This window comes from Oncorhynchus tshawytscha, linkage group LG10 (genome assembly GCF_018296145.1).
Source record: "Oncorhynchus tshawytscha isolate Ot180627B linkage group LG10, Otsh_v2.0, whole genome shotgun sequence".
In the NCBI taxonomy this organism is placed as follows: domain Eukaryota; kingdom Metazoa; phylum Chordata; class Actinopteri; order Salmoniformes; family Salmonidae; genus Oncorhynchus; species Oncorhynchus tshawytscha.
Window position 1 is genome coordinate 77,835,777 of NC_056438.1, and position 27,500 is coordinate 77,863,276.

Consider the following 27,500-nt stretch of genomic DNA (forward strand, 5'->3'; position numbering starts at 1 on the left):
GATGTCATGATGGAGTATTGTGATGTCATGATGGGGTATTGTGATGTCATGATGGGGTATTGTGATGTCATGATGGGGTATTGTGATGTCATGATGGGGTATTGTGATGTCACGATGGGGTATTGTGATGTCACGATGGGGTATTGTGATGTCACGATGGGGTATTGTGATGTCACGATGGGGTATTGTGTGAAGGCCAGTGACACAAAATCTACATTTAATCCATTTTAAATTCCGGCTGTAACACAACAAAATGTGCAAAAAAGTGAAGGGGTGTGAATACATTCTGAAGGTACTGTATACACTATAAGGTATGATAGTTGTATTTATTTTTTTAGTTAGAAAATAACTATCAAACAAATATACAAGTAATGAAGAAATATATAAAACAGCTCAATAGGTACAGGTTCTTTACACTTTTGGTTTGTCAAATGTTGAATGTAATGATTGATTTGTAACTGTCTGCCAGGTACCGTGTGTACTACAGTTCAGACATGAACAACCCTCTGAGTGGCTGGCAGAAACACAACACTGACGACAGCAGACTGACCACCATCTCAGGGCTGACCACTGATATCACCTACAGCCTCAGGGTGCTGGGGTTCACCTCTGTAGGGGACGGACCTCCCTCTGATGTACTGCAGGTCAAGACTCAGCAGGGAGGTGAGAGAGGGAGTGTATCTTACTGTGGGGAGTGTATCTTACTGTGGGGAGTGTATCTTACTGTGGGGAGTGTATCTTACTGTGGGGAGTGTATCTTACTGTGGGGAGTGTCTCTTACTGTGGGGAGTGTCTCTTACTGTGGGGAGTGTATCTTACTGTGGGGAGTGTATCTTAGTGTGGGGAGTGTATCTTAGTGTGGGGAGTGTATCTTAGTGTGGGGAGTGTATCTTAGTGTGGGGAGTGTATCCTGTCCTACTCTGTCCCTGTGTCCACACACCTACCTGTCCTACTCTGTCCCTGTGTCCAAACACCTACCTGTCCTACTCTGTCCCTGTGTCCTAACACCCACCTGCCCTACTCTGTCCCTGTGTCCAAACACCTACCTGTCCTACTCTGTCCCTGTGTCCTAACACCTACCTGTCCTACTCTGTCCCTGTGTCCACACACCTACCTGTCCTACTCTGTCCCTGTGTCCAAACACCTACCTGTCCTACTCTGTCCCTGTGTCCAAACACCTACCTGTCCTACTCTGTCCCTGTGTCCTAACACTCACCTGTCCTACTCTGTCCCTGTGTCCAAACACCTACCTGTCCTACTCTGTCGCTGTTTCCAAACACCTACCTGTCCTACTCTGTCCCTGTGTCCTAACACTCACCTGTCCTACTCTGTCCCTGTGTCCAAACACCTACCTGTCCTACTCTGTCGCTGTTTCCAAACACCTACCTGTCCAACTCTGTCCCTGTGTACTAACACTCACCTGTCCTACTCTGTCCCTGTGTCCTAACACCTACCTGTCCTACTCTGTCCCTGTGTCCTAACACTCACTCCTGTCCCCCCAGTTCCTGCCCAACCATCCAGCTTCGAGGCAGAAGCAGAGTTGGATACTCGTATCATGTTGACCTGGCTGTGGCCTGTCCAGGACACCATCACTAAGTACGAGCTACAGTACTGGGAGGCTAACTCTGACAACAAGGTAGGAAAGACATTGAAAGAGCCTGGATCATGTCGTCCTCCTCCGTCTCTCTTGTCTCCCAATCTGTCTCTCTCCACTCGCAAACTACTATTTGCAGGCTCCTCTGTTACTCAGCAGATACACGTTTCTCCTCACCAAGAGTGCTGTGCCATGTCATTTCTCTGAATGGTTATGTGTCAGAGTAAAAGCTATATAATGCATTTCCTCCTGTCCTCTCCTTCATCCCACTCCTCTCCTCTGTGGAAGAAGTGTATAAAGCACTGGTCATATCGACAGCCACAACAATGATTCTGTCTGAATGCTTCTCAGCCGTCAGCTATAATAGTGGCTGCTCCTTTCTTCTGTTCAATCAATAGGCAAAGAAAGCAATTTAACCTCTCAACAAATGTGGACCGTTTTGAAAGGTGTTTTTGCTCTGGGTTAATATTCCGTTTTGATACACAGACTGTAGCAGGGTCTTGTCCTGATTCAGGGAGGCAAAATGGCGTGTTATTTTGAGGTGTTTCACGGTTTCTCAGATATTGGTTTCATACTACAAATAAATCACTGCAGAATCAGTTTATAATATACCGAACTACAAAGAGTAGATTAAAACACGCTATTGGGGGCTGAGTCCTAACGTGAGATTAAAACTCTTCAACTCAGACTTGTAAATGTTTGTTGTTAATGGGAGATTAGTAATGCTTTGTGTATTAGACTTACTAGAATGATTTAATACAAATATCTCCCTCTTATCAGATCCACGTGACTTTTAATCCTGCGGGGTCATACGCCGTGGAGGGTCTGAAGCCCGACACCCTGTACCGTTTCTCCCTGGCAGCCCGTTCCGAGTTCGGCCTGGGAGTCTACACACAGCCCATAGAGGCTCGCACCGCCCAGTCCAGTGAGTACACACTCCTTCCCCCTCTCTCTCTCTCTCTCTCTCTCTCCCTCTCTCCCTCTGTCTCTCTCTCTCTCTTTCTCTCTCTCTTTCTCTCTCTCTTTCTCTCTCTGTCTCTCTCCCTCTCTCTCCCTCTCTCTCTCTCTCTCTCTGTCCCTTTCCGTATTTTCCACTAACCCAACACCTCCACCTCAAGTGTCAGTTGCCCAGCAGCTGTTTCAAACTACACAGCTACGATCCCACCACCTGTTCCTGCTCGTCCTCCACTTCCTCATTCTCTTCAATTCTTTCACTTGCTGACCTGCAGTTGGTCCCAAACAGCTACGATACCACTCCCACTCTTCTGATTGCCCTGGTCTCAGGGTTTTCTACCATACTAACCCTCCTTCCTGTGTGAGAGAGAGGGAGCCACTGTGTTGAGGCTGGGGCCAGCTTGGGCCAAGTACATTACTGAGGTACTCTAGGGATAAAGGTTAAGGTGTGTTCAGTGTTCTCTGTGTGTTCTGTGTTCTCTGTGGGTTCAGTGTTCTCTGTGTGTTCAGTGTTCTCTGTCTGTTCAGTGTTCTCTGTGTGTTCTGTGTTCTCTGTGTGTTCTGTCTGTTCTCTGTGTGTTCAGTGTTCTCTGTGTGTTCAGTGTTCTCTGTGTGTTCAGTGTTCTCTGTGTGTTCAGTGTTCTTTGTGTGTTCAGTGTTCTTTGTGTGTTCAGTGTTCTCTGTGTGTTCAGTGTTCTCTGTCTGTTCTTTGTGTGTTCAGTATTCTCTGTGTGTTCAGTGTTCTCTGTGTGTTCAGTGTTCTCTGTGTGTTCAGTGTTCTCTGTGTGTTCAGTGTTCTCTGTCTGTTCTTTGTGTGTTCAGTGTTCTCTGTGTGTTCAGTGTTCTCTGTGTGTTCAGTGTTCTCTGTGTGTTCAGTGTTCTCTGTGTGTTCAGTGTTCTCTGTGTGTTCAGTGTTCTCTGTGTGTTCAGTGTTCTCTGTGTGTTCAGTGTTCTCTGTGTGTTCAGTGTTCTCTGTGTGTTCAGTGTTCTCTGTCTGTTCTTTGTGTGTTCAGTGTTCTCTGTGTGTTCAGTGTTCTCTGTGTGTTCAGTGTTCTCTGTGTGTTCAGTGTTCTCTGTGTGTTCAGTGTTCTCTGTGTGTTCAGTGTTCTCTGTGTGTTCTTTGTGTGTTCTGTGTTCTCTGTGTGTTCTGTGTTCTCTGTGTGTTCTGTGTTCTCTGTCTGTTCTTTGTGTGTTCAGTATTCTCTGTGTGTTCAGTGTTCTCTGTGTGTTCAGTGTTCTCTGTGTGTTCAGTGTTCTCTGTGTGTTCAGTGTTCTCTGTGTGTTCAGTGTTCTCTGTGTGTTCAGTGTTCTCTGTGTGTTCAGTGTTCTCTGTCTGTTCTTTGTGTGTTCAGTATTCTCTGTGTGTTCAGTGTTCTCTGTGTGTTCAGTGTTCTCTGTCTGTTCTTTGTGTGTTCAGTGTTCTCTGTGTGTTCAGTATTCTCTGTGTGTTCAGTGTTCTCTGTGTGTTCAGTATTCTCTGTGTGTTCAGTGTTCTCTGTGTGTTCAGTGTTCTCTGTGTGTTCAGTGTTCTCTGTCTGTTCTTTGTGTGTTCAGTATTCTCTGTGTGTTCAGTGTTCTCTGTGTGTTCAGTGTTCTCTGTCTGTTCTTTGTGTGTTCAGTATTCTCTGTGTGTTCAGTATTCTCTGTGTGTTCAGTGTTCTCTGTGTGTTCAGTATTCTCTGTGTGTTCAGTGTTCTCTGTGTGTTCAGTGTTCTCTGTGTGTTCAGTGTTCTCTGTGTGTTCAGTGTTCTCTGTGTGTTCAGTGTTCTCTGTGTGTTCAGTGTTCTCTGTGTGTTCAGTGTTCTCTGTCTGTTCTTTGTGTGTTCAGTATTCTCTGTGTGTTCAGTGTTCACTGTGTGTTCAGTGTGCCCCCTGCATAAGCCAATCTTATTTATTTCTATATCATTTGGTTTGTTATAAGTATGTTATGTGGTTTGTGATCTTTGATTTTAAGAACAAGAGCAATGAACAACCGGTTAAGAAATGTCTAGACGTGACAATCAGTAGTCAAGTCAGGAGGTAGAGGAGGAAGGAGCGGAGGAGGAGGGAGCAGAGGGGGAAGGAGTGGAGGAGGAGGAAGGAGCGGAGGAGGAGGGAGAGGAGGGGAAGGAGTGGAGGAGGAGGGAGCAGAGGGGGAAGGAGTGGAGGAGGAGGAAGGAGCGGAGGAGGAGGGAGAGGGAGGGGGAGGAGGAGGAGGGAGCAGAGGGGGAAGGAGTGGAGGAGGAGGAAGGAGCGGAGGAGGAGGGAGAGGAGGGGGAAGGAGGGAGGAGGAGGGAGCAGAGGGGGAAGGAGTGGAGGAGGAGGAAGGAGCGGAGGAGGAGGGAGAGGAGGGGGAAGGAGTGGAGGAGGAGGGAGCAGAGGGGGAAGGAGTGGAGGAGGAGGAAGGAGCGGAGGAGGAGGGAGAGGAGGGGGAAGGAGTGGAGGAGGAGGGAGCAGAGGGGGAAGGAGTGGAGGAGGAGGAAGGAGCGGAGGAGGAGGGAGAGGAGGGGGAAGGAGTGGAGGAGGAGGAGGGAGAGGAGAGAAGAGGAGGGGGAGGGAGCTCTACCGCTTCCTGTTTCTCTGTTCCGTTTTACTCTCTGTCTCTCTCTCTTTCTCTCTCTCTGTCTCTCTTTCTCTCTCTCGCTCTGTCTCTCTTTCTCTCTCTCGCTCTCTTTCTCTCTCGCTCTCTCTCTCTCTGCCTCTCTCTCTCTCTCTGTCTCTCTCTCTTTGTCTCTCTCTCTTTTTCTCTCTCTCTCTTTTTCTCTCTCTCTCTTCTCTCTCTCTCTCTCTCTCTCTCTCTCTCTCTCTCTCTCTTTCTCTCCCCAGCCTTTTTCTCCTCCTCTCCTCCTTAGGCCTCTTTGATGTTACAGTTGTCTTGTCAGACACGCTCACACACACACACACAGCTAAAGTTGTTTTCATTTTTCATTCATCGTGTTACCCTTCTCTGTCACCATGGTCCTCAGGGTCTTTGTAGTGGGGTAGATTCTCTCTCTCTGCTCTGGGCAGTTTTAAGACCACCTGGTGAAAGCCTCCTCTTCCCAGCCCGCCCGGCGCCCGATGCCCAGCGCCTGATGCCCGGCGCCTGAGAGTCTTCTATTTATTTAGGGATGTTTCATCTCATATAGCTCTGAGGATTATTTGTAAAGAAAATAAATATTCTACTTCCTGTTGACATTCATTGCTCTAGTTGTTAAAAGGTCAGCAACCCCCCCCCGACCCCCGACCCCAGCTTTTCTTTTCTCCCATCCTTTCTTCTGTATTGTTTCTTCTACTATGGTATCAACCTGAGTACTGTAGGTGCATGTGGTCGTTGTGTTTGGTATTTGGGTGTCCTGTTTTCATTGTGATACCTTAGCCGGATGTTGTGACTATGCCTCTGGACTGTGGAGAGTTGGTCAATGTCATTTATTAGGTTTTTGTGCTAGAGATGGAAATATAAAACATACTGTTTTCACTGAACTGGAAAAGTTTGAGGAGCACTTTACATTACAGCTCGTTAACATGGGGGCGGAGACCCAAAAGGGTGTCCCCAGCGTCGTCCGGGTTTGGCCGGGGTAGGCCGTCATTGTAAATAAGAATTTGTTCTTAACTGACTTGCCTTATTAAATAAAGGTTAAATGATTATATATATTTATTTATTTATTTTTACAATCAGAAGTTTCTTTATTGATTAAAAAGATTTGACATTCGTTGACCAGGAGTGTAGTTGAGATGATAGGAAGGGATTGGTGGGGAAACTACTTATTGAGATATTTTTTTTAACCTTTATTTAACTAGGCAAGTCCGTTAAGAACAAATTCTTATTTTACAATGACGGGCCTACACCGGTAACTACTATTGGTAACTAATGGTAATTACAGGAGATGACCTAGTTATTACGTTATTACCACGCAATTACAGTGGTTCCTCCTTTTAAAAGTTGCGTTTTTACACCCGCGGGACTCAGCGTCGCGGCTTCATTGCTCCAGACCACCACAAGGGGGAGTTAGAGCACTCATTATTTTGCATTTGGGTCCCAATGTTTTTTATATGATCAATCATATCGAGTAGTTCTGATGACGAATTTGACGCGAGCCACCCTTCTCTGGTGGCTTTCTTCAGACTTCAACAAAGATGGCTGACATAACATTACGGGGGAAACAGATGTAAGTAGTTATAACGTCATAATGAGTCAGACTAAAAATTTACATTTGAGAGGATTATGTTAGTTAATGTTAGAGACAAACGATTGTGCATATATTTTTGTCAAAAGTCCATTTATAAAAATCGCAAATTAGCAAGTTAACTGACTAGCTAACATTAGCCAGCTAGCTAGCTGGTGTTATGACATGAGAACAGTATGACATTGTAATTCGGGTTGTTTTAATGTTTTAGGGATTCCTGAGAACCAGCAAACCAGGCTGTCATCTTGAGAAACAGTGGATGTAAAGAATCTAGCTAGCTAAAGCATTTACTGCAAATTAAATGTACAATTGTGTAAGCTTGCCTTGTCATGCAGCTGAAGTAACATGGCTAACGTTAGCTCACTATTTACTTGCTTATTGTGTCGTGGAGGATAAAAAATAACTGTATGCCTATGGATGTGTAGCTAGCTACAGTATGTAGCCGATCTGTGTATGGACCCTAAAATGTTAGGTTCTGAACTAATATTCATACCAATCCATGAACCTCAGCTATCATAGATGTTGTATCAACTTCAAGTCTGAATGGCATTAATGAAGCCTATGGATTGAGTAGAATATAATAACTTTATTGGGCCAAGGATGCAAGTCCTATATACACATGTACTGTAGTTATTACCACGCATGAGATCCCCACATTGTAGCCTGTACATTGAATATATTCACTGATCATGTACTTGGCAAATAAAGGTGTGGTTCAGGTATGAATCTCTATGAGACATTCTTTTTCAGTCATTATCCAATTCCAGGTGTATCAAACTCCATTATTTGAATGATGCTGTGTCTGCATGTATGTATTACACATATACACTTCAACAGTGTTTACCACTCTGGACAAAAGAACGAGTAAAAATTCACCAAAGGCCGAAAAAACGGCTTACGAAGGTTGTCTAAGCTGGAACACTAGCGCGAGCCCATAGCAAATGAATAGAATGGAACGTTGTCTAAGCTGGAACACTAGCGCGAGCCCATAGCAAATGAATAGAATGGAACGTTGTCTAAGCTGGAACACTAGCGCGAGCCCATAGCAAATGAATAGAATGGAACGTTGTCTAAGCTGGAACACTAGCGCGAGCCCATAGCAAATGAATAGAATGGAACGTTCACAGAGCCTGTTTTGACTGGAGTGATGCTTACAATTCCATTTGGCCTAAATGGCACAAAAAAATATCCCTTTTTATGTTACCACTACAATCTGTTCGTCGGACGAAACTGGAAAAAAAAACAACTTGTGTTGGAAGTAAATATCCGCACCTCGATGGTATCAACTGTGCTTATGTCTGCGTAATGACAAAGTAGGGAAAAATAAAAACTTCTGATAAATGAGCTCGCTGCCCAGACTTACATAATTACAAAGAGGAGATTCTCCTGATTTTAAATTGGTGCCCGGGACTTGAAGAAAATCAAAATATACATAGTGAGATATTTGGCGAAATAGACCGGCATGCCTCTCCAGAGGAAAACAATGGGGGGGAGCTCAGCGTTCCAAGGGCAAAAAGTATTTTGGGGCTAGCATTTGATGACAACCAAGCTAGCTGCCCAGGCTTACATACTTAGAAAGAGGAGATTCCCGTGATTAAAATGGCGTCCGACTTGAAAAAATCTAAATATACACATTGTGAGATATTTGGCGAAATAGACAGACGCAGAGGACCGCAGTGTTCCAATATAATTATTTGTTGTTTACATTTTAACTATAAAACAACGTGAGCAGGTCTCATTGCCAACAATTGCGACGCAGGCATTGTGACGTTGAACAATAAGCTGGGAATAGAACGTTTGGAAGGCGAGTTGGTGGTACGGTGCCCAATAGAACTAATAGGAGCTGGCAGGGTGAAAAATGCACAAAAATAAGTCCTGGTTTTTCGCTACTACACCAAAAAGATGGTAAGCAGCTGGGAAATATGGCCATATTATGAAACTGGGCTCCACAGCGGACGCAATGAGCTAGTTATTATCAGAAAAGAACGTTGTTAAAAAATGTATGTGTTATTACCAGCCTACTATCTACACGGATTTCAGAGCACTCTCGTCTGAGTGTACCAGAGCGCAGAACAATTAATTTACATGCGCTCAATATGGCCGGTGTCAGTAAACGTCGGGGAAAAAAGCGTAATTAAATTGTTTCCAGCACAGTTAGTCACCAATGCTCTGGTTAACACGAAAACTACCATACCAGCTCAACTAGGGCAAGTAAAATGGTCCGAGTGGTCTCATTTGTGTCTGGAAGTAGCTAGCCAACGTTAGCTTGGGTGCTTGACTGTCGTTGTAAGGCCAGAACGCTCAAATCAACCCTACTCCTCGGCCCGAACGTCCAGTGTGCGCTCTGAGAGCGAAACGTATTTACAGACTGACAATCTGACAATGCTCTGAATTTATGAGCGTCACGTTGTACAGCGCCATATTGTCTGTTCCATCCTAACGGAAACTCTGAGGGTTTTTCATGGAATGGAAACACCATAATATTAATCAAATGAATTAAGCAAGTACCAGTCACACGTTTGGACACACCTACTCATTCCACGATTTTATTTATTTAAAAAAATTTCTACATTGTAGAATTAATAGTGAAGACATCACAACTATGAAATAACGCCCGTCTCCAGCGTGCCCTGCATTCTGTAGTACAGACATTATTACCACGTTACCGGGTTATTACCACGTTACTGGGTTATTACTACATTATAACCGCGTTACTGGGTTATTACCACGTTACCGGGTTATTACCACGTTATAACCACGTTACTGGGTTATTACCATGTTATTACCACGTTATTACCATGTTAGCGGGTTATTACCACGTTATTACCATGTTAGCTGGTTATTATCACGTTATTACCTCGTTACCGGGTTATTACCACGCTACCGGCTTATTAGCGTGTTACCGGGTTATTACCACGTTATTATCATGTTGCCGGGTTATCACATTACCGGGTTATTACCACGTTACCGACTTATTACCACACTACCGGGTTATTACCACGTTAGCAGGTTATTGCCACGTTATTAGCACGCTACCGGGTTATTACCACGTTACTGGGTTATTGTCACGTTACCGGGCTATTGCCACGTTACCAGGTTATTACCACGTTATTACCACGTTACCGGGTAATTACCACGTTAGTATCACATTAGCGGGTTATTATCACATTATTACCACGTTATTACCACGTTACCGGGTTATTACCACGTTATTACCACGTTACTGGGTTATTACCACGTTATTACCACGTTACCGGGTTATTATCACGTTATTATCACGTTAGCGGGTTATTACCACGCTATTACCATGCTACCGGGTTATCGCCACGCTATTACCACGTTGCCGGGTTATTACCACGTTATTACCACGCTGCCGGGTTATTACCACGTTATTACCACGTCACCGGGTTATTATCACGTTATTATCACGTTAGCGGGTTATTACCACGTTATTACCACGTTACCGGGTTATTACCATGCTACCGGGTTATTACCACGTTACCGGGTTATTGCCGCGTTATTACCACGTTACCGGATTATTACCACGTTATTACCGCATTATTACCATGCTACCGGGTTATTGCCACGTTATTACCGCGTTATTACCACGCTACCGGGTTATTGCCACGTTATTACCACGTTATTACCACGTTGCCGGGTTATTACCACGTTATTACCGAGCTGTAATGTAAAGTGCTACCGAGGTCGGTGGGTCTGTGAAATCTGGTATATCTCTTAGCTGACACTACTTAGAGGACTGACAAACGCCAACCACTGTCATCAAGCTCAGGGTTACGGTGATAGTGTTCACACACCAGGGGGCACTGTGTTCACACACCAGGGGGCACTGTGTTCACACACCAGGGGGCACTGTGTTAACACACCAGGGGGTTGCATTAGCTTTCAGAAATCTGAAGTGCAATGCTATTTGGCTAGCAGCCACACATTTTCTAAGTAAATGAGCTTATATTTGGCTAGCAGCCACATGATGCATGGCCATCAGAATGTTTATCATAAGGAGTAAGTAGCTGGCTACATTTCTTAATGTTGTGCTTCAAGTTAATGTTGCATTGTAACTTCCTATCGGAGAAACTACACGGGACGGACACATCAGGCATAGGTGATCGGGTCTGCTGATAGAATGGCTGTTTGTGAATGCGGGAGTTTGATTGGTCAAGACGAGTGCAAATATATTTTATCGGAGTGGAGAAGAGCAACTTTTTACGTGATCGATTCTGAATGAATGAGTGAAGCCAAGCAGAAGTTGCGATAAGAAGCATTTTAGACCTGGATTTACAAAACAAAGCAAGATATTTTTTTCTGCGTTTTTTAATCTTTCCCTTTCTGTGCGAGACATGCAGAATCCTGCGTTATTGCGACCTCTGCACTCTCACACAGCCATGTCTCTTACATCCCTCATAGAGACGTTAGTACAGAATACAGCTGAGGGCACAGTGATCAGTCCACCAATGTGCCACACACACACACACACCTTATTTACATATATCTACATATAAAAACAGACATAGTTATTTTATATCTGATTGAACCAATCTCTCAGTCCAGAGTCTGTAGCCCCTCCCTTCCCATCATTTGTTATGTTGTTATTTTAGTTGGGTTATTATTTTAGCTTGATGCCTCCCTCCCCTGCTCGTTCCCTCCCTCCTCCCCCCTTTACAGCCCCCTCCGCCCCCCCTCAGGAGGTGCACCTGTCCAGTCTAAGCTCCACCTCCCTCAAGGTGAGTTGGGTGGCTCCGCCCGCTGCGTCCCGCCACGGCGCCATCGTGGCGTACACCGTCAGCTACCAGTCCACCGGCAGCGCCAGCGAGGACCCCGAGCGCCACGATGTGTCGGGGATCGGAGCAGACGCCTCTAGTTATGTGCTGGAGGGCCTGGAGAAGTGGACAGAGTACCAGGTGTGGGTTAGAGCTCACACTGATGTGGGCCCGGGCCCAGAGAGCGCTCCGGTCAGGATCAAAACTAAAGAGGACGGTAGGTTCTGGTTCTGAGTTGTGCCGTCGTCCTCCCTGAGTGAAGCTCTTCTACTCCGACTGACTCCTCCCTCCGTCTTCTACTCCGACGGACTCCTCCTCCTCCTCCTCCTCCCTCCGTCCGTCTCTTTGGCTTTCCTGCCGTCATCTTCCCTTCTCTATTTGTCCCTTTAACTGTTTCTGGTCTCTACTGGTTTCTGCTGGTCTCTACTGGTTTCTGCTGGTCTCTGCTGGTCTCTACTGGTTTCTTCTGGTCTCTACTGGTTTCCTCTGGTCTCTACTGGTCTCTACTGGTTTCTGTTGGTCTCTACTGGTTTCTGCTGATCTCTACTGGTTTCTGCTGGTTTCTACTGGTCTCTACTGATCTCTGCTGGTCTCTACTGGTTTCTGCTGGTCTCTACTGTTTTCTGATGGTTTATGCTGTCTTCTGCTGGTCTTTACTGGTTTCTGCTGGTCTCTACTGGTTTCTGCTGGTCTCTACTGGTTTCTATTAGTCTTTACTGGTTTCTACTATTTTCTACTGGTTTGTCCGTTTCGACTTGTCTCTACTGATTTATGCTTTTTTTGACAGGTCACTATTTGTCTCTACTGGTCTATACTGGTCTCTATTGGTCTTAACTGGTTTTTACAGGTTTATACTGGTCTCTTCTGGTATCTACTGGTATCTACTGGTTTCTACTGGTATCTACTGGTTTCTACTGGTCTCTTCTGGTATCTACTTGTTTCTACTGGTCTCTTGGTCTTAACTGGTTTTACAAGTTTCTGCTGGTCTCTTCTGGTTTCTATGTGTCACTTCTGGTTTCTACCACAGGTACGGCTGCACATCTCTTCTTCCTGTACTCTCTATACTGGTGATCTCTCTCTTCTCTCTATACTGGTGATCTCTCTCTTCTCTCTATACTCGTGATCTCTCTCTTCTCTCTATACTCGTGATCTCTCTCTTCTCTCTAAACTCGTGATCTCTCTCTTCTGGTCCTCTCTCTGTGTTGACCTTCCTCAGTCACTTTCAGACTTGCTATCCAGGGTTAAGGCTCATCACCCTCAACACCAACTCTTTTTTATGACTTCATCCCTTCTCTCTCTGTCTTCTTCGTCCTGTGGTTCTGTCCTCGTGCATAGTTCACGTCTGGCTCTCCCTCTGAGACCTGGAAACTGGAACACAACACACTTAGTCACGTCTCCTTTTCCCACTTCTTTATTTTGTTCGGAGCGTGATGGAGTGTTCCTAGGAGGCAACTCTCTATAATTAATGTGTTTGAAGTTGCAGCTACACAGCTCATTGCTGTAATTAGAGGTTTTACACACACACACACACTAGGCTGGCGGTAACGAGGCATCCTATGGGCAGCAGTCAGATCTTTACGCATTCCTCTGTGGATTTAGCCGCATTTTTAAAACCTCTTGAATGTTATGGCAACATTTTGATTTACGCCTAAATAGACATACCCAAAAGCACTCGTTTTTCTTGAGATTGCCATAAACAATAACTAGTAATGCTGCATAGTTCTAGAAAGGTCTGGAACTCACCTTTTAGGGTAAAAAAAAAAACATTTCAAAAATTGTTCTACATTGCTGAGGTGTATTCTCTTTTGAGGAAACAAGCTCATGTACAGCGTACAAATATTAGGACAATATAAAAAAAGGAATATTGAATTTGTTCCTGTTCAACAGTAGAGGGGGAATATGCCACCTTTTGAAATGACTAAAATGCTTTTTAAATATAGGAAAAATCAAATGATAGACACATTTAGAACCCACCTGGAGTCATTACCACCTGGATTCAGTCTTATGTAGCGACATTTGAAATGGTGTTTTTTTAACATTGGATAAAAGTAGAGACTCAGAGATAGATAATAGTACATCACACACTGCAGTTGAGGAACAATGGGAAAGTAATTCTGCTTTGAAAGTTGATATACTTGTAACCCCACTTTTGAGAAAATGTCCCGTGAATGTTTTGGTACCTACTGGAGAGCTCTCCTTTGTCTACACCCATTCAGCATCGTTCATACCCTCTTAAGCTTTAGCTCCACCCATTCAGCATCGTTCATACCCTCTTAAGCTTTAGCTCCACCCATTCAGCATCGTTCATACCCTCTTAAGCTTTAGCGCCACCCATTCAGCATCGTTCACACCCTCTTAAGCTTTAGCTCCACCCATTCAGCATCATTCATACCCTCTTAAGCTTTAGCTCCACCCATTCAGCGTGTCAATTGCACAGAGAAATGGTTATTTGCATAGTAACAATGGGGCGGCAGGGTAGCCTAGTGGTTAGAGTGTAGAGGTGGCAGGGTAGCCTAGTGGTTAGAGTGGAGAGGCGGCAGGGTAGCCTAGTGGTTAGAGTGTAGGGGCGGCAGGGTAGCCTAGTGGTTAGAGTGTGGAGGCGGCAGGGCAGCCTAGTGGTTAGAGTGTAGGGGCGGCAGGGTAGCCTAGTGGTTAGAGTGTATAGCCTAGTGGTTAGAGTGTAGGGGCGGCAGGGTAGCCTAGTGGTTAGAGTGTAGGGGCGGCAGGGTAGCCTAGTGGTTAGAGTGTAGGGGCGGCAGGGTAGCCTAGTGGTTAGAGTGTAAGGCGGCAGGGTAACCTAGTGGTTAGAGTGTAGAGGTGGCAGGGTAACCTAGTGGTTAGAAGAGGCGGCAGGGTAGCCTAGTGGTTAGAGTGTAGGGGCGGCAGGGTAGCCTAGTGGTTAGAGTGTAGAGGCGGCAGGGTAGCCTAGTGGTTAGAGTGTAGAGGCGGCAGGGTAGCCTAGTGGTTAGAGTGTAGAGGCGGCAGGGTAGCCTAGTGGTTCGAGTGTAGAGGTGGCAGGGTAGCCTAGTGGTTAGAGTGTGTAGGCGGCAGGGTAGCCTAGTGGTTAGAGCGTTGGACTAGTAACCGGAAGGTTGCAAGTTCAAACCCCTGAGCTGACAAGGTACAAATCTGTCGTTCTGCTCCTGAACAGGCAGTTAACCCACTGTTCCTAGGCCGTCATTGAAAATAAGAATTTGTTCTTAACTGACTTGCCTGGTTAAATAAATGAAAATAGAATGTGTCCAGATAAAAATACTGCATAAATATTTTAGAATTTTTAGATGATTCTTACCCAATCACACTCGTCTAAATTGATGGGTCATGTGAAATAAGTGCTATAACCAACCCTCTGCCACATCTAGCTAAGTGGATGGGTCACCACTGTCAAGACATGTACACATGTTCATGAAATACAATCAATGGCCGTAATCATCTGGCAAAATCTGAGTCTTTTGTTTAGACATGTAGCTAGCTAGTTAAGCAATGAACCATAATCCCAAGTCATACAGTACAAACGGATTGTCATAGCTAGCCACCATGCACTAAATACTGTAGTAAGAATCTGCAGGTAGCTAAAGCTAACCAACTAGGATCAATGTTAGCTAGCTAGCTAACATTAGGCTATAACTAGCAAGGCTTTCTGTGATACTAATAATATTACTACACAGATCATAGCTTCACGTTAACTAGCGTGCTAATTTTAGCTAGCTAGCTAACATTAGGCTATAACTGGCAAGGCTTTCTGTGATACTAATAAAATTACTACACAGATCATAGCTACACGTTAACTAGCGAGCTAATTTTAGCTAGCTAGCTAACATTAGGCTATAACTGGCAAGGCTTTCTGTGATACTAATAAAATTACTACACAGATCATAGCTACACGTTTTAGATAGCTAGCTAACAGTACTCTTTAACTTGCAATGAAGAAGACTTTCAGACAAAATTAGAAATAATATAGCATCTGAAAACTGTAGCTAGTCTCTTACCCGTATAGATGGATGAACTATTCATGGTAGACTGGAACCACTTTAACTAAGTAAGACGTTCTGCCGTTTTGTTTATAGCTACAGCTTGTTTGGCCCATTGTGACAAGACACTCCGGGTTCACACTGACCGTGTGCAGGAAGTAGTACATCACAACTTTTCCCCCACTGACCTTTTGTCGATAGCGCCTGATAAATGGGGTGGCAGGGTAGCCTATTGGTTAGGGTGTAGAGGCGGCAGGTAGCCTATTGGCTAGAGTGTAGACGCGGCAGGTAGCCTATTGGTTAGAGTGTAGAGGTGGCAGGTAAGCCTTGTGGTTAGAGTGTAGAGGAGGCAGGTAGCCTATTGGTTAGAGTGTTGGGCCAGTAACCGAAAGGTTGCAAGATCGAATCCCCCGAGCTGACAGGGTAAAAATCAGTCATTCTGCCCCTGAACAAGGCAATTAACCCACTGTTCCTAGGCCGTCATTGTAAATAAGAATTTGTTCTTAACAGACTTGCCTAGTTAAATAAAGGTTAAATAATTGAGAGCAGTAGCACCTGCTTTTGTAGTTCTCCATGGCAACGTTGTATCTTTTAACCTCTTGCGACGAGCAATCCCGTATCCGGGAGCGTAATCATCGCCTCAAACGCATTAGCATAACGCAGTGGACATAAATACCCCGAGAAACTTTTCCTATTCATGAAAATCGCAAATTAAATGAAAGAAATATATTCAAACACAAGCTTAGCCTTTTGTTAACAACACTGTCATCTCAGATTTTCAAAATATGCGTTACAGCCAACGCTAGACAAGCATCTGTGTAAGTTTAGCATGGCATAATGCTATGCTAGCTCTGCTGGCAGCAGGCAACATTTTCACGAAAATAAGAAAAGCAACCAAATTAAATCATTTACCTTTGAAGAACTTCGGATGCTTTCACTCAGGAGACTCCCAGTTAGATAGCAAATGTTCCTTTTTTCCAAAAATATTATTTTTGTAGGCGAAATAGCTCCCATTTGTTCATCATGCTTGGCTGAGAAATCGTCCAGAAAGTGCTACCATTACAACGCCAAACTTTTTTCAAAATTAACTCCATAATATCAACAGAAACACGGCAAACGTTGTTTAGAATCAATCCTCAAGGTGTTTTTAACATATATATTCGATAATATATCCGTCGAGGCAATTGGTTTCTCAGAAGAAGCGATTGGAAAAATGGCTACCTCAGTATTTTACGCAAGAGTTTCTGCGGGAGACACCATGTGACCACTTGCTAAATATCCTCCCTTACGGCTATTCTTCAATGGAAATGCGTAAAAAGACGTCACAATGCTTTAGACACCTTGGGGAATACGTGGAAAACGTAAGCTTATTCGTAGCTCAATCACAGCCATATAAGGAGTCATTGGCATGAGGCGGTTTCAAAAAATGCGGCACAATTTTTATCTGTGTTTTGCCTGTAACATCAGTTCTGTGGCACTCACAGACAATATCTTTGCAGTTTTGGAAACGCCAGAGTGTCTTCTTTCCAAAAGCTGTCAATTATATGCATAGTCGAGCATCTTTTCGTGACAAAATATCTTGTTTAAAACGGGAACGTTTTTCATCCAAAAATTAAAATAGTGCCCCCTAAATCCAAGAGGTTAAAGAAGCTTGGCAAACCAATCCGAACTCATCTCTCGTTCAACACATCCATTAGCTCAGCCAATCATTGCTAGCTGGTAAGTTCCTGACTTTTTCCTTGGCTAAACCAACTAGACTCGTAATTTAAACTTTTTATTCGTATTTACAGATGGCATAAGAGTTTGTTATTAAGGCACATGGAAGTTCACATGTTCCAGAAGGCATTTCTGCCAAAACGCACGTAAAAAATATATATATATGCCTCTCACTACTCTGAAGTAGTGAAACGAATGACATGGTGGATTTGGCATCATGAGGATGTGGTCAGTGATGTGGTCAGTGATGTGGTCGGTGATGTGGTCGGTGATGTGGTCGGTGATGTGGTCGGTGATGTGGTCGGTGACACTTTGCTTCTTCAAACCTGACTGCCGAAATACAAAACAGTTTGGGATTATTGAAAAAAAAAAAAAAAGACCAAAAAGAGTGGATTTTCCCTTTAAAATAATTATTGAGTGTGTGTGTGTGAAGTCAATGCACCAACGCCCCTCCTATCACGACGTTCCCCAAAGTGACCAGTTGAGACCTCAGGTAGCACACTTCCTGAACAAACAGACACGCGTATAAATTAGTAAAGTTGGGATCTTCGATTGGTAGCTAACTTATCTCGTTGTCGGTTCACTACCAGCGCTTTCTCCTTCTCCAGTGCTCAAAATCACCAGACCTCTTGGCATTTCCTGTTTTTCAGATATATAACACTTGCTTTTTTTTCCTCCTCCCCCCCCCTCTCCTACCACAGTGCCAGGTGCCCCTCCCAGGAAGCTGGAGGTAGAAGCTGTGAACTCTACAGCCATCAGGGTAACGTGGAAGGCCCCCCTGCCAGGGAAGCAGCACGGCCAAATCAGGGGCTACCAGGTCATCTTCTCCAGGCTGGAGAACGGGGAGCCACGCGGTCAGCCCAACATCATGGACGTAGCCCTGCCTGAGGCTCAGGTACTGTCCTCCAACGCTCTCTTGTGGTTTTCCTCTTTTTTTATCTCAATCTCTCTTTTTCCTTCCGTCGTTCTCTTGATCCCTCTTTTTTTTGTTCATCTCTCTCTCTCTCTCATTCCCCACCTCTCTATACCTCCTTTCCTCTCACGTGCTCTTTCTCTCTCTCTCTCTCTCTCTCTCTCTCTCTCTCTCTCATTCTCTCTCTCTCTCTCTCTCTCTCTCTCTCTCTCTCTTCTCTCTCTCTCTCTCTCTCTCTCTCTTCTCTCTCTCTCTCTCTCTTTACTTCTCTACCATTCTCAAAAACATCTACCCTTTCCTTACCACTAGAGCAGGGAACAGATGTGGAAATGTGTCTGTGTTCACTACTACATTTATTTATCACAATCCTTCTCTTCTTCTTTAAATGTTTCTCCCCCCTCCCCTCCCTTCTTCTTCCTTAACCTGTGCCACTTGACTCCCAATTGCACTCGGAGCCGTATCCCCTCAGAGATTAGTGTACTGCAACCAGGTTTTATGCTAATGCTAACAGCTGTTAAATATTTCATGTATGTTTTACATCAGAAGGGCTTAGTGGGATCGATCCTGTTCCTTTGTGGCTGAGGGTTAATACATGTTACTACACTGCCTTGTTACCCCTGGTCATAAATTATATATACTCTGTCTCTCTCTTTCTCTCTCACCTTCTCTCTCTCTCTCACCCACCTTCTCTCTCTCTCTCACCCTCTCTCTTTCTCTTTCTCTTTCTCTCTCTCTCTCTCTCTCTCTCTCTCTCTCTCTCTCTCTCTCTCTCTCTCTCTCTCTCTCTCTCTCTCTGTCTCTCACCCTCATTCTCTCTCTCTCTCTCTCTCATTCTCTCTCACCCTCACTCACTCTTTCTCTCTCACCCTCACCCTCTCTCTCTCTCTCTGTTTCACCCTCACTCACTCGCTCTCTCTCTTTCACCCTCACTCTCTCTCTCTCTCTTTCTCTCTCACCCTCTCGCTCTCTCTCACCCTCACCCTCTCTCTCTCTCTTTCACCCTCACTCACTCGCTCTCTCTCTTTCACCCTCACTCCCTCACTCTCTCTCTCTTTCTCTCTTTCTCTCTCACCCTCTCTTTCTTTCTCTCTCACCCTCTCTCTCTCTCACCCACCTTCTCTCTCTCTCTCTCTCACCCTCTCTCTTTCTCTCTCTCTCTCTCTCTCTCTCTGTCTCTCTCTGTCTCACTCACCCTCTCTCTCTCTCTCTCTCTGTCTCTCACCCTCATTCTCTCCTCTTCTCTCTCTCTCTCTCTCTCTCATTCTCTCTCACCCTCACTCACTCTTTCTCTCTCACTCTCACCCTCTCTCTCTCTCTCTCTGTTTCACCCTCACTCACTCGCTCTCTCTCTTTCACCCTCACTCTCTCTCTCTTCTCTCTCACACCTCTCGCTCTCTCTCACACTCTCTCTCTCTCGTTCACCCTCACTCACTCGCTCTCTCTCTTTCACCCTCACTCCCTCTCTCTCTGTCTTTCTCTTTTCTCTCTCACCCTCTCTTTCTTTCTCTCTCACCCTCTCTCTTTCTCTCTCTCTCTCACCCTCACCCTCTCTCTCTCTCTCTCTCTCTCTCTCACCCTCTCTCTCTGCCACCAAAACCGATTTACCCATGTTGCATTAATGCAGGGAGATGAAAACGAACAGCCCTAAGTCTGTAACCCTCAGGATTTGCAGATTCATGAATATCTTTAAACAAGAGGGGACCTTTGGTTTGTACTCAGGGAATTAAGTTGCGTGACTACGAGTTTGTTCTGTTCGTTGTCTCGACACCCTTGTTGCCCCCGACCGTATAGCATCTCATTTAGGTTTAGGATAGGATGAATGCTGATTGGCTATTGGTTATGTTCAGGGTTAAGGTTTAGGATAGGATTAATGCTGATTGGTTATGTTCAGGGTTAAGGTTTAGGATAGGATTAATGCTGATTGGTTATGTTCAGGGTTAAGGTTTAGGATAGGATTAATGCTGATTGGTTATGTTCAGGGTTTAGGATAGGATGAATGCTGATTGGCTATTGGTTATGTTCAGGGTTAAAGTTTAGGATAGGATGAATGCTGATTGGCTATTGGTTATGTTCAGGGTTAAAGTTTAGGATAGGATGAATGCTGATTGGCTATTGGTTATGTTCAGGGTTAAGGTTTAGGATAGGATTAATGCTGATTGGCTATTGGTTATGTTCAGGGTTAAGGTTTAGGATAGGATGAATTATGTTCAGAAATTAATTATGATTGGTTATGTTCAGGATTAAGGTTTATGATATGATTAATTAATTAATTAAATTCAGATATTAATTGTGATTGGTTATGTTCAGGATTAAGGTTTATGACAAGATTAATTAAATTCAGATATTAATTCTGATTGCTTATGTTCAGGATTAAGGTTTAGGATAGGATGAATGCTGATTGGTTATGTTCAGGGTTAAGGTTTAGGATAGGATGAATGCTGATTGGTTATTGGTTATGTTCAGGATTAAGGTTTATGACAGGATTAATTAAATTCAGATATTAATTCTGATTGCTTATGTTCAGGATTAAGGTTTATGCTCAGGATTAATTACTATTAATTATTATTAATTAATCAGGATTAAGGTTTAGGATTAATTAAATTCAGATATTAATTCAGATTGGTTATGTTCAGGATTAAGGTTTATGCTCAGGATTAATTAAATTCAGATATTAATTCTGATTGCTTATGTTCAGGATTAAGATTTAGGATAGGATTAATTAATTAAATTCAGATATTAATTCTGATTGCTTATGTTCAGGATTAAGGTTTAGGATTAATTAAATTCAGATATTAATTCTGATTGGTTATGTTCAGGGTTAAGGTTTAGGATAGGATTAATTAATTAAATTCAGATATTAATTCTGATTGGTTATGTCCAGGGTTAAGGTTTGGGATAGGGTTAATTAATTAAATTCAGATATTAATTCTGATTGGTTAAGGTTTGGGATAGGGTTAATTAAATGCAGATATTAATTCTGATTGGTTATGTTCAGGATTAAGGTTTATGATAGGATTAATTAAATTCAGATATTAATTCTGATTGGTTAAGGTTTGGGATAGGGTTCATTCAATTCAGACATGAAAAATCTTTCGATGACTAGCCCAACACTCGAACTACTATTGTGTGTGGAGAGCACAGTGTTCTCAGCAGTGACTTCCTGTTCCGTAGATTGTGGATTAAATCCCAGCTCTGGACACTTAAAAAAAAAATATATATATATTTTTTTAAAGCGGATTTAACAAAGTGACATCAATAAGGGATCATAGCTTTCACCTGGTGTAATGGGTGCTGGTGGCAGGGATGTCAGGCGCAGGAGAGTGAACTTGGTATAAAACAGACCTGTTTAATAAATATACAAAATAAAATAAGAGGGTGCAAAACCCGTCGCACCAATACATACAACAAACAATCACCGACCAGGACATGAGGGGAAACAGAGGGTTAAATACACAACAGGTAATTGATGGGATTGGAACCAGGTGTAATGGTAAACAAGACAAAACCAATGGAAAATGAAAAATGGATCAGCGATGGCGAGAAGGTCGGTGACGTCGACCGCCGAACACCGCCCGAATAAGGAGAGGGGCCGACTACGGCGGAAGTCGTGACACCCGGTCAGTCTATGTCAGGGAAAGAGCAGGTGTTCTTAATGTTTTGTACACTCAGTGTACTTAACCAGTGCAGTCCCACTACGATCATTACCAGGGTGAGTGGTTTTAACCTGAGATCACTACTAGAACCTCAGTGGTTTTAGTACAGTCCCCACTACGATCAATGTTTTACCCTTCATTAGGCCTGATGCGTGTGTGTGTGTGTGTGTGTGTGTGTGTGTGTGTGTGTGTGTGTGTGTGTGTTGTGTGTGTGTGTGTGTGTTTGTTTGTGTGTGTGTGTCTCAGGCTATGTGAGCAGTTGTAAATCCCACTCGTCGATCATGGAGCTGTCTTTACACACCTCTTAAGCTCCGTTACAAATCGCTCAGCGCTCACAGGAAGACAAAGCTGCTGCTCCAAATTCCCTCCATTTATTTTTATATTTTGTTTAAAAATATAATTTAACAAACCCCCCCATCTACTTTAGTGACCACGTACCTTTTGGTTTTGAAGCAGGCTATCAACATTTCATCAACATGTTGTTGGCTACTGAACCAGCCTGACGATATGAGACTGCTGTGTTAAAAAGCCATCGTTTATTTCTCTAGTATATGGATGATCTGATAGTTGGAACTGGTCGGAACTGGTCGGAACTGGTTCTATGACAGTTTTACAACTTTAGCACAGTTACAAACTTAGACTCCTCTATTTTTTTTTTAACAATAACCTGCATAGTAGTCAGAACGTCTCTGACGCTTGCTGAACGGGTTTTTATTGGTTGTCTTGCCGTCAGTGACACAGGCTGTGTGACCTGTTTGTTGGAACTCCTATCAAAATCTCTGGTGGGGCTAAATATGTACCACAGAACAGGCCTAATTAAAAGAACCGCGATGGAAGAAATGGAAAAGTGTTTGGCAGAGCATGTGCTGCAAATTACGTACGCTCCTCGCCCTTCTTACTCCAACTCCACTTAACTCGCATCCTATGCAGGTGTGTGTGTGTGTGTGTGTGTGTGTGTGTGTGTGTGTGTGTGTGTGTGTGTGTGTGTGTGTGTGTGTGTGTGTGTGTGTGTGTGTGTGTGTGTGTGTGTGTGTGTGTGTGTGTGTGTGTGTGTGTGAGATACAGGGCTATGCTTCAGTAACTCTGTGGCCTTGCCTGCCTCAGCATGGAGGAGAGATGAATGAAGGAAATGAACAAGGGAAGGAGAGAAAGAAGAAGCACCATCTCAGCTTGTTTCTCTCTGTCAATCAAAAACACTCCCTCCTTCCTCTCTCCTTCCTCCCTCCTTCCACCCTCCTTCCTCTCTCCTTCCTCCCTCCTTCCACCCTCCTTCCTCTCTCCTTCCTCCCTCCTTCCACCCTCCTTCCTTCCCTCCCTCCTTCCTCTCTCCTTCCTCTCTCCTTCCTCCTCTCTCCTTCCTCTCTCCACGTCTCTTCCTCTCTCCTTCCTCCCTCCTTCCTCCCTCCTCTCTCCTTCCTCCCTCCTTCCTCTCCTTCCTCCCTCCTTCCTCTCTCCATGTCCCTTCCTCTCTCCTTCCACCCTCCTTCCTCTCTCCTTCCTCCCTCCTCTCTCCTTCCTCCCTCCTTCCTCTCTCCTTCCTCCCTCCTTCCTCTCTCCATGTCTCTTCCTCTCTCCTTCCTCCCTCCTTCCTCCCTCCTCTCTCCTTCCCTCCTCTCTCCTCTCTCCATGTCCCTTCCTCTCTCCTTCCTCTCTCCTTCCTTCTCTCTCCCTTCCTCTCTCCTTCCTCCCTCCCTCCTTCCTCCCTCCTTCCTCCTCCTTCCTCTCTCCCTTCCTCTCTCCTTCCTCCCTCCTTCCTCTCTCCACGTCTCTTCCTCCCTCCTTCCTCTCTCCTTCCTCTCTCCTTCCTCCCTCCTTCCTCTCTCCTTCCTCTCTCCACGTCTCTTCCTCCCTCCTTCCTCTCTCCTTCCTCCCTCCTTCCTCCCTCCTTCCTTCCTCTCTCCTTCCTCTCTCCTTCCTCCCTCCTTCCTCTCTCCTCTCTTCCTCTCTCCTTCCTCCCTCCTTCCTCTCTCCTTCCTCTCTCCACGTCTCTCTCTCCTTCCTCTCTCCTTCTTCCCTCCTTCCTCTCTCCTTCCTCCCTCCTTCTCTCTCCTTCCTTCCTCCCTCCTTCCTCCCTCCTTCCACTCTCCCTCCCTCCTTCATCTCTCCTTCCTCTCTCCCTCCCTCCTTCCTCTCTCCTTCCTCTCTCCTTCCTCCCTCCTTCCTCACTCCTTCCTCTCTCCACGTCTCTTCTTCCTTCCTTCCTCCTTCCTTCCTCCCTCCTTCCTCTCTCTTTCCTCGTCTCAGCCGTGTCATCACATTTGCATTCCTCCCCATTCAAAATAGCGTGATCCGTTCGTTCCACAAAACAAGTCTCTCTCACTTTCTCTCTCTGGCTCGCTCTCTCTCTTTCTCTCTCTCTCTCTCTGGCTCGCTCTCTCTCTTTCTCTCTCTCTCTTTCTCCCTGGTAGCAGCAGGGGGAGTTGACAGGGCTAGCGTAGCAGTGTAGAGTGGTATTAGCAGGGGGAGTTGACAGGGCTAGCGTAGCAGTGTAGAGTGGTATTAGCAGGGGGAGGTGACAGGGCTAGCGTAGCAGTGTAGAGTGGTAGCAGCAGGGGAGGTGACAGGGCTAGCGTAGCAGTGTAGAGTGGTATTAGCAGGGGGAGTTGACAGGGCTAGCGTAGCAGTGTAGAGTGGTATTAGCAGGGGGAGGTGACAGGGCTAGCGTAGCAGTGTAGAGTGGTATTAGCAGGGGAGTTGACAGGGCTAGCGTAGCAGTGTAGAGTGGTATTAGCAGGGGAGTTGACAGGGCTAGCGTAGCAGTGTAGAGTGGTATTAGCAGGGGGAGGTGACAGGGCTAGCGTAGCAGTGTAGAGTGGTATTAGCAGGGGGAGTTGACAGGGCTAGCGTAGCAGTGTAGAGTGGTATTAGCAGGGGGAGGTGACAGGGCTAGCGTAGCAGTGTAGAGTGGTATTAGCAGGGGGAGGTGACAGGGCTAGCGTAGCAGTGTAGAGTGGTATTAGCAGGGGGGTGAGGGCTAGACAGTGTAGAGTGGTAGCAGGGGGGAGGTAGACAGGGCTAGTGTAGTGTAGAGTGGTATTAGCAGGGGGAGGAGACAGGGCTAGCGTAGCAGTGTAGAGTGGTATGACAGGGCTAGCAGGGGTGGTAGGAGAGGTGACAGGGCTAGCGTAGCAGTGTAGAGTGGTATGACAGGGCTAGCAGGGGGAGTGGTAGGCAGGGGAGACAGGGCTAGCGTAGCAGTGTAGAGTGGTATTAGCAGGGGGGAGGAGACAGGGCTAGCGTAGCAGTGTAGAGTGGTAGCAGCAGGGGGACAGGGCTAGGAGACAGGGCTAGCGTAGGAGGTGACAGTGTAGAGTGGTATTAGCAGGGGGATGAGGGCTAGACAGGGCTAGCGGGGAGCAGGGCTGTAGCAGTGGTATTAGCAGGGGGTAGGAGACAGGGCTAGCGTAGCAGTGTAGAGTGGTATTAGCAGGGGGAGGTGACAGGGCTAGCGTAGCAGTGTAGAGTGGTATTAGCAGGGGGGTAGGAGACAGGGCTAGCGTAGCAGTGTAGAGTGGTAGTAGCAGGGGAGTTGACAGGGCTAGCGTAGCAGTGTAGAGTGGTATTAGCAGGGGAGGTGACAGGGCTAGCGTAGCAGTGTAGAGTGGTGATTAGCAGGGGTACTAGAGGTGACAGGGCTAGCGTAGCAGTGTAGAGTGGTATTAGCAGGGGAGGTGACAGGGCTAGCGTAGCAGTGTAGAGTGACTAGTAGCAGGGGTAGTTGACAGGGCTAGCGTAGGTGACAGTGCTAGAGTGGTATTAGCAGGGGGAGATGACAGGGCTAGCGTAGCAGTGTAGAGTACTAGTAGCAGGGGGAGATGACAGGGCTAGCGTGTAGCAGTGCAGGGGGGAGTGGTAGCAGCAGGGGTGGTAGATGACAGGGCTAGCGTAGCAGTGTAGAGTGGTAGCAGCAGGGGGAGGTGACAGGGCTAGCGTAGCAGTGTAGAGTGGTAGCAGCAGGGGGAGTTGACAGGGCTAGCGTAGCAGTGTAGAGTGGTATTAGCAGGGGAGTTGACAGGGCTAGCGTAGCAGTGTAGAGTGGTATTAGCAGGGGAGGTGAGGTGACAGGGCTAGCGTAGCAGTGTAGAGTGGTAGTAGCAGGGGGAGGTGACAGGGCTAGCGTAGCAGTGTAGAGTGGTAGCAGCAGGGGGAGGTGACAGGGCTAGCGTAGCAGTGTAGAGTACTAGTAGCAGGGGGAGGTGACAGGGCTAGCGTAGCAGTGTAGAGTGGTAGCAGCAGGGGGAGATGACAGGGCTAGCGTAGCATTTTATGGTCTGCACCGTCAAAGCGCCGCAGCATCTAACAGGCTTTCACATCCCACTGGATCTACTCAGCATGGAAAGAATGTTTCCAATATACTATATAATTTATTTTAAAACGTTGTATGATATGGTATATATTTAAATCTAATATACTCTATCGCCTCCCCAGGGAGTTCCAGAGAGTGTCAGGGGAGACGTGAAAGGAAAGTCAAACTGTATTCGGTTGTCTAATAATGAATAAGTATTAGGTCTGTCTCTAGCTATAATATGTTTATTTAAATAAAAAAAAATCACTTAAATAATCTTTAAGGAGGCCCAGTGTCTCAGACTTTAAAAACACCTGCTCTGTAGTTTATTGTCCATAAGCGTAGACATTTTCGCAAATGTATTAAAAAAAAAATACAAAACTGAAATATATTTACATAACTATTCAGACTCTTTACTTAGTACTTTGTTGAAACACCTTTGGCAGCGATTACAGCCTGGAGTCGTCTTGGGTATGGCACACCTGTATTGGCACAGCTGATGAGGTAAAAATCTGTCGTTCTGCTCCTGAACAAGGGAGTTAACCCCACTGTTCCTCGGTAGGCCGTCATTGTAAATAAGAATTTGTTCTTAACTAACTTGCCAGTTAAATAAAGGTTAATTTTTTTTTAAATATATTTAAAAAATGTGGAGTTTCTCCCATTCTTCTCTGCAGATCCTCTCAATCTCTGTCAGGTTGGATGAGGAGCGTTGCTGCACAGCTATTTTCAGGTCTCTCCAGAGATGTTCGATCGGTTTCAAGACCGGGCTCTGGCTGGGCCACTCAAGGACATTCAGAGACTTGTACAAAAGCCACTCCTGCGTTGTCTTGGCTGTGTGCTTAGTGTCGTTGTCCTGTTGGCAGGTGAACCTTCGCTCCACTCTGAGGTCCTGAGCGGTCTGGAGCAGGTTTTCATCAAGGATTTCTCTGTACTTTGCTCCATTCATCTTTGCCTCGATCCTGACTAGTCTCCCAGTCCCTACCTCTGAAAAACATCACCACAGCATGATGCTGCCCCCACCACCATATATCACCGTAGGAATGTTGCCTGGTTTCCTCCAGAAGTGACGCTTGGCATTCAGGCCAAAGAGGTCAATCTTGGTTTCGTCAGACCAGAGAATCTTGTTTCTCGTGGTCAGAGTCTTTAGGGGCCTTTTGCACTCTGCTTCCGTCTGGCCACTCTACCATAAAGGCCTGATTGGTGAAGTGCTGCAGAGATGGTTGTCCTTCTGGAAGGTTCTCCCATCTCCACAGAGGAACTCTGGAGCTCTGTCAGAGTGACCATTTGGTTCTTGGTCACCTCCCTGACCAAGGCCCTTCTCCCCCCAATTGCTCAGTTTTGCCGGGCGGCCAGCTCTAGGAAGAGTCTTGGTGGTTCCAAACTTCTTCCATTTAAGAATAATGGAGGCCACTGTGTTCTTGGGGACCTTCAAAGCAGCAGAAATGTTTTGGTACCCTTCCCCAGATCTGTGCCTCGCCACAATCCTGTCTCTGA

General features: G+C 45.5%; 1 protein-coding gene across 11 annotated transcripts in view; it reads left to right on the forward strand.

The window, feature by feature from the left end:
* The window catches only part of LOC112215282 (receptor-type tyrosine-protein phosphatase F), a 532,058-nt gene that overhangs the window by 384,961 nt on the left and 119,597 nt on the right, over positions 1-27,500 (forward strand). For 7 of the 11 annotated variants that reach the window (XM_042329120.1, XM_042329124.1, XM_042329125.1 and 4 more), the window contains 5 exons: positions 470-663; positions 1,503-1,636; positions 2,375-2,519; positions 11,374-11,685; positions 17,857-18,050. In XM_042329120.1, the coding sequence (XP_042185054.1) occupies positions 470-663; positions 1,503-1,636; positions 2,375-2,519; positions 11,374-11,685; positions 17,857-18,050 (979 nt within the window). The remainder of the gene's footprint in view (positions 1-469; positions 664-1,502; positions 1,637-2,374; positions 2,520-11,373; positions 11,686-17,856; positions 18,051-27,500) is intronic. The other 4 variants (XM_042329126.1, XM_042329130.1, XM_042329127.1 and 1 more) reach the window with 1 other exon arrangement.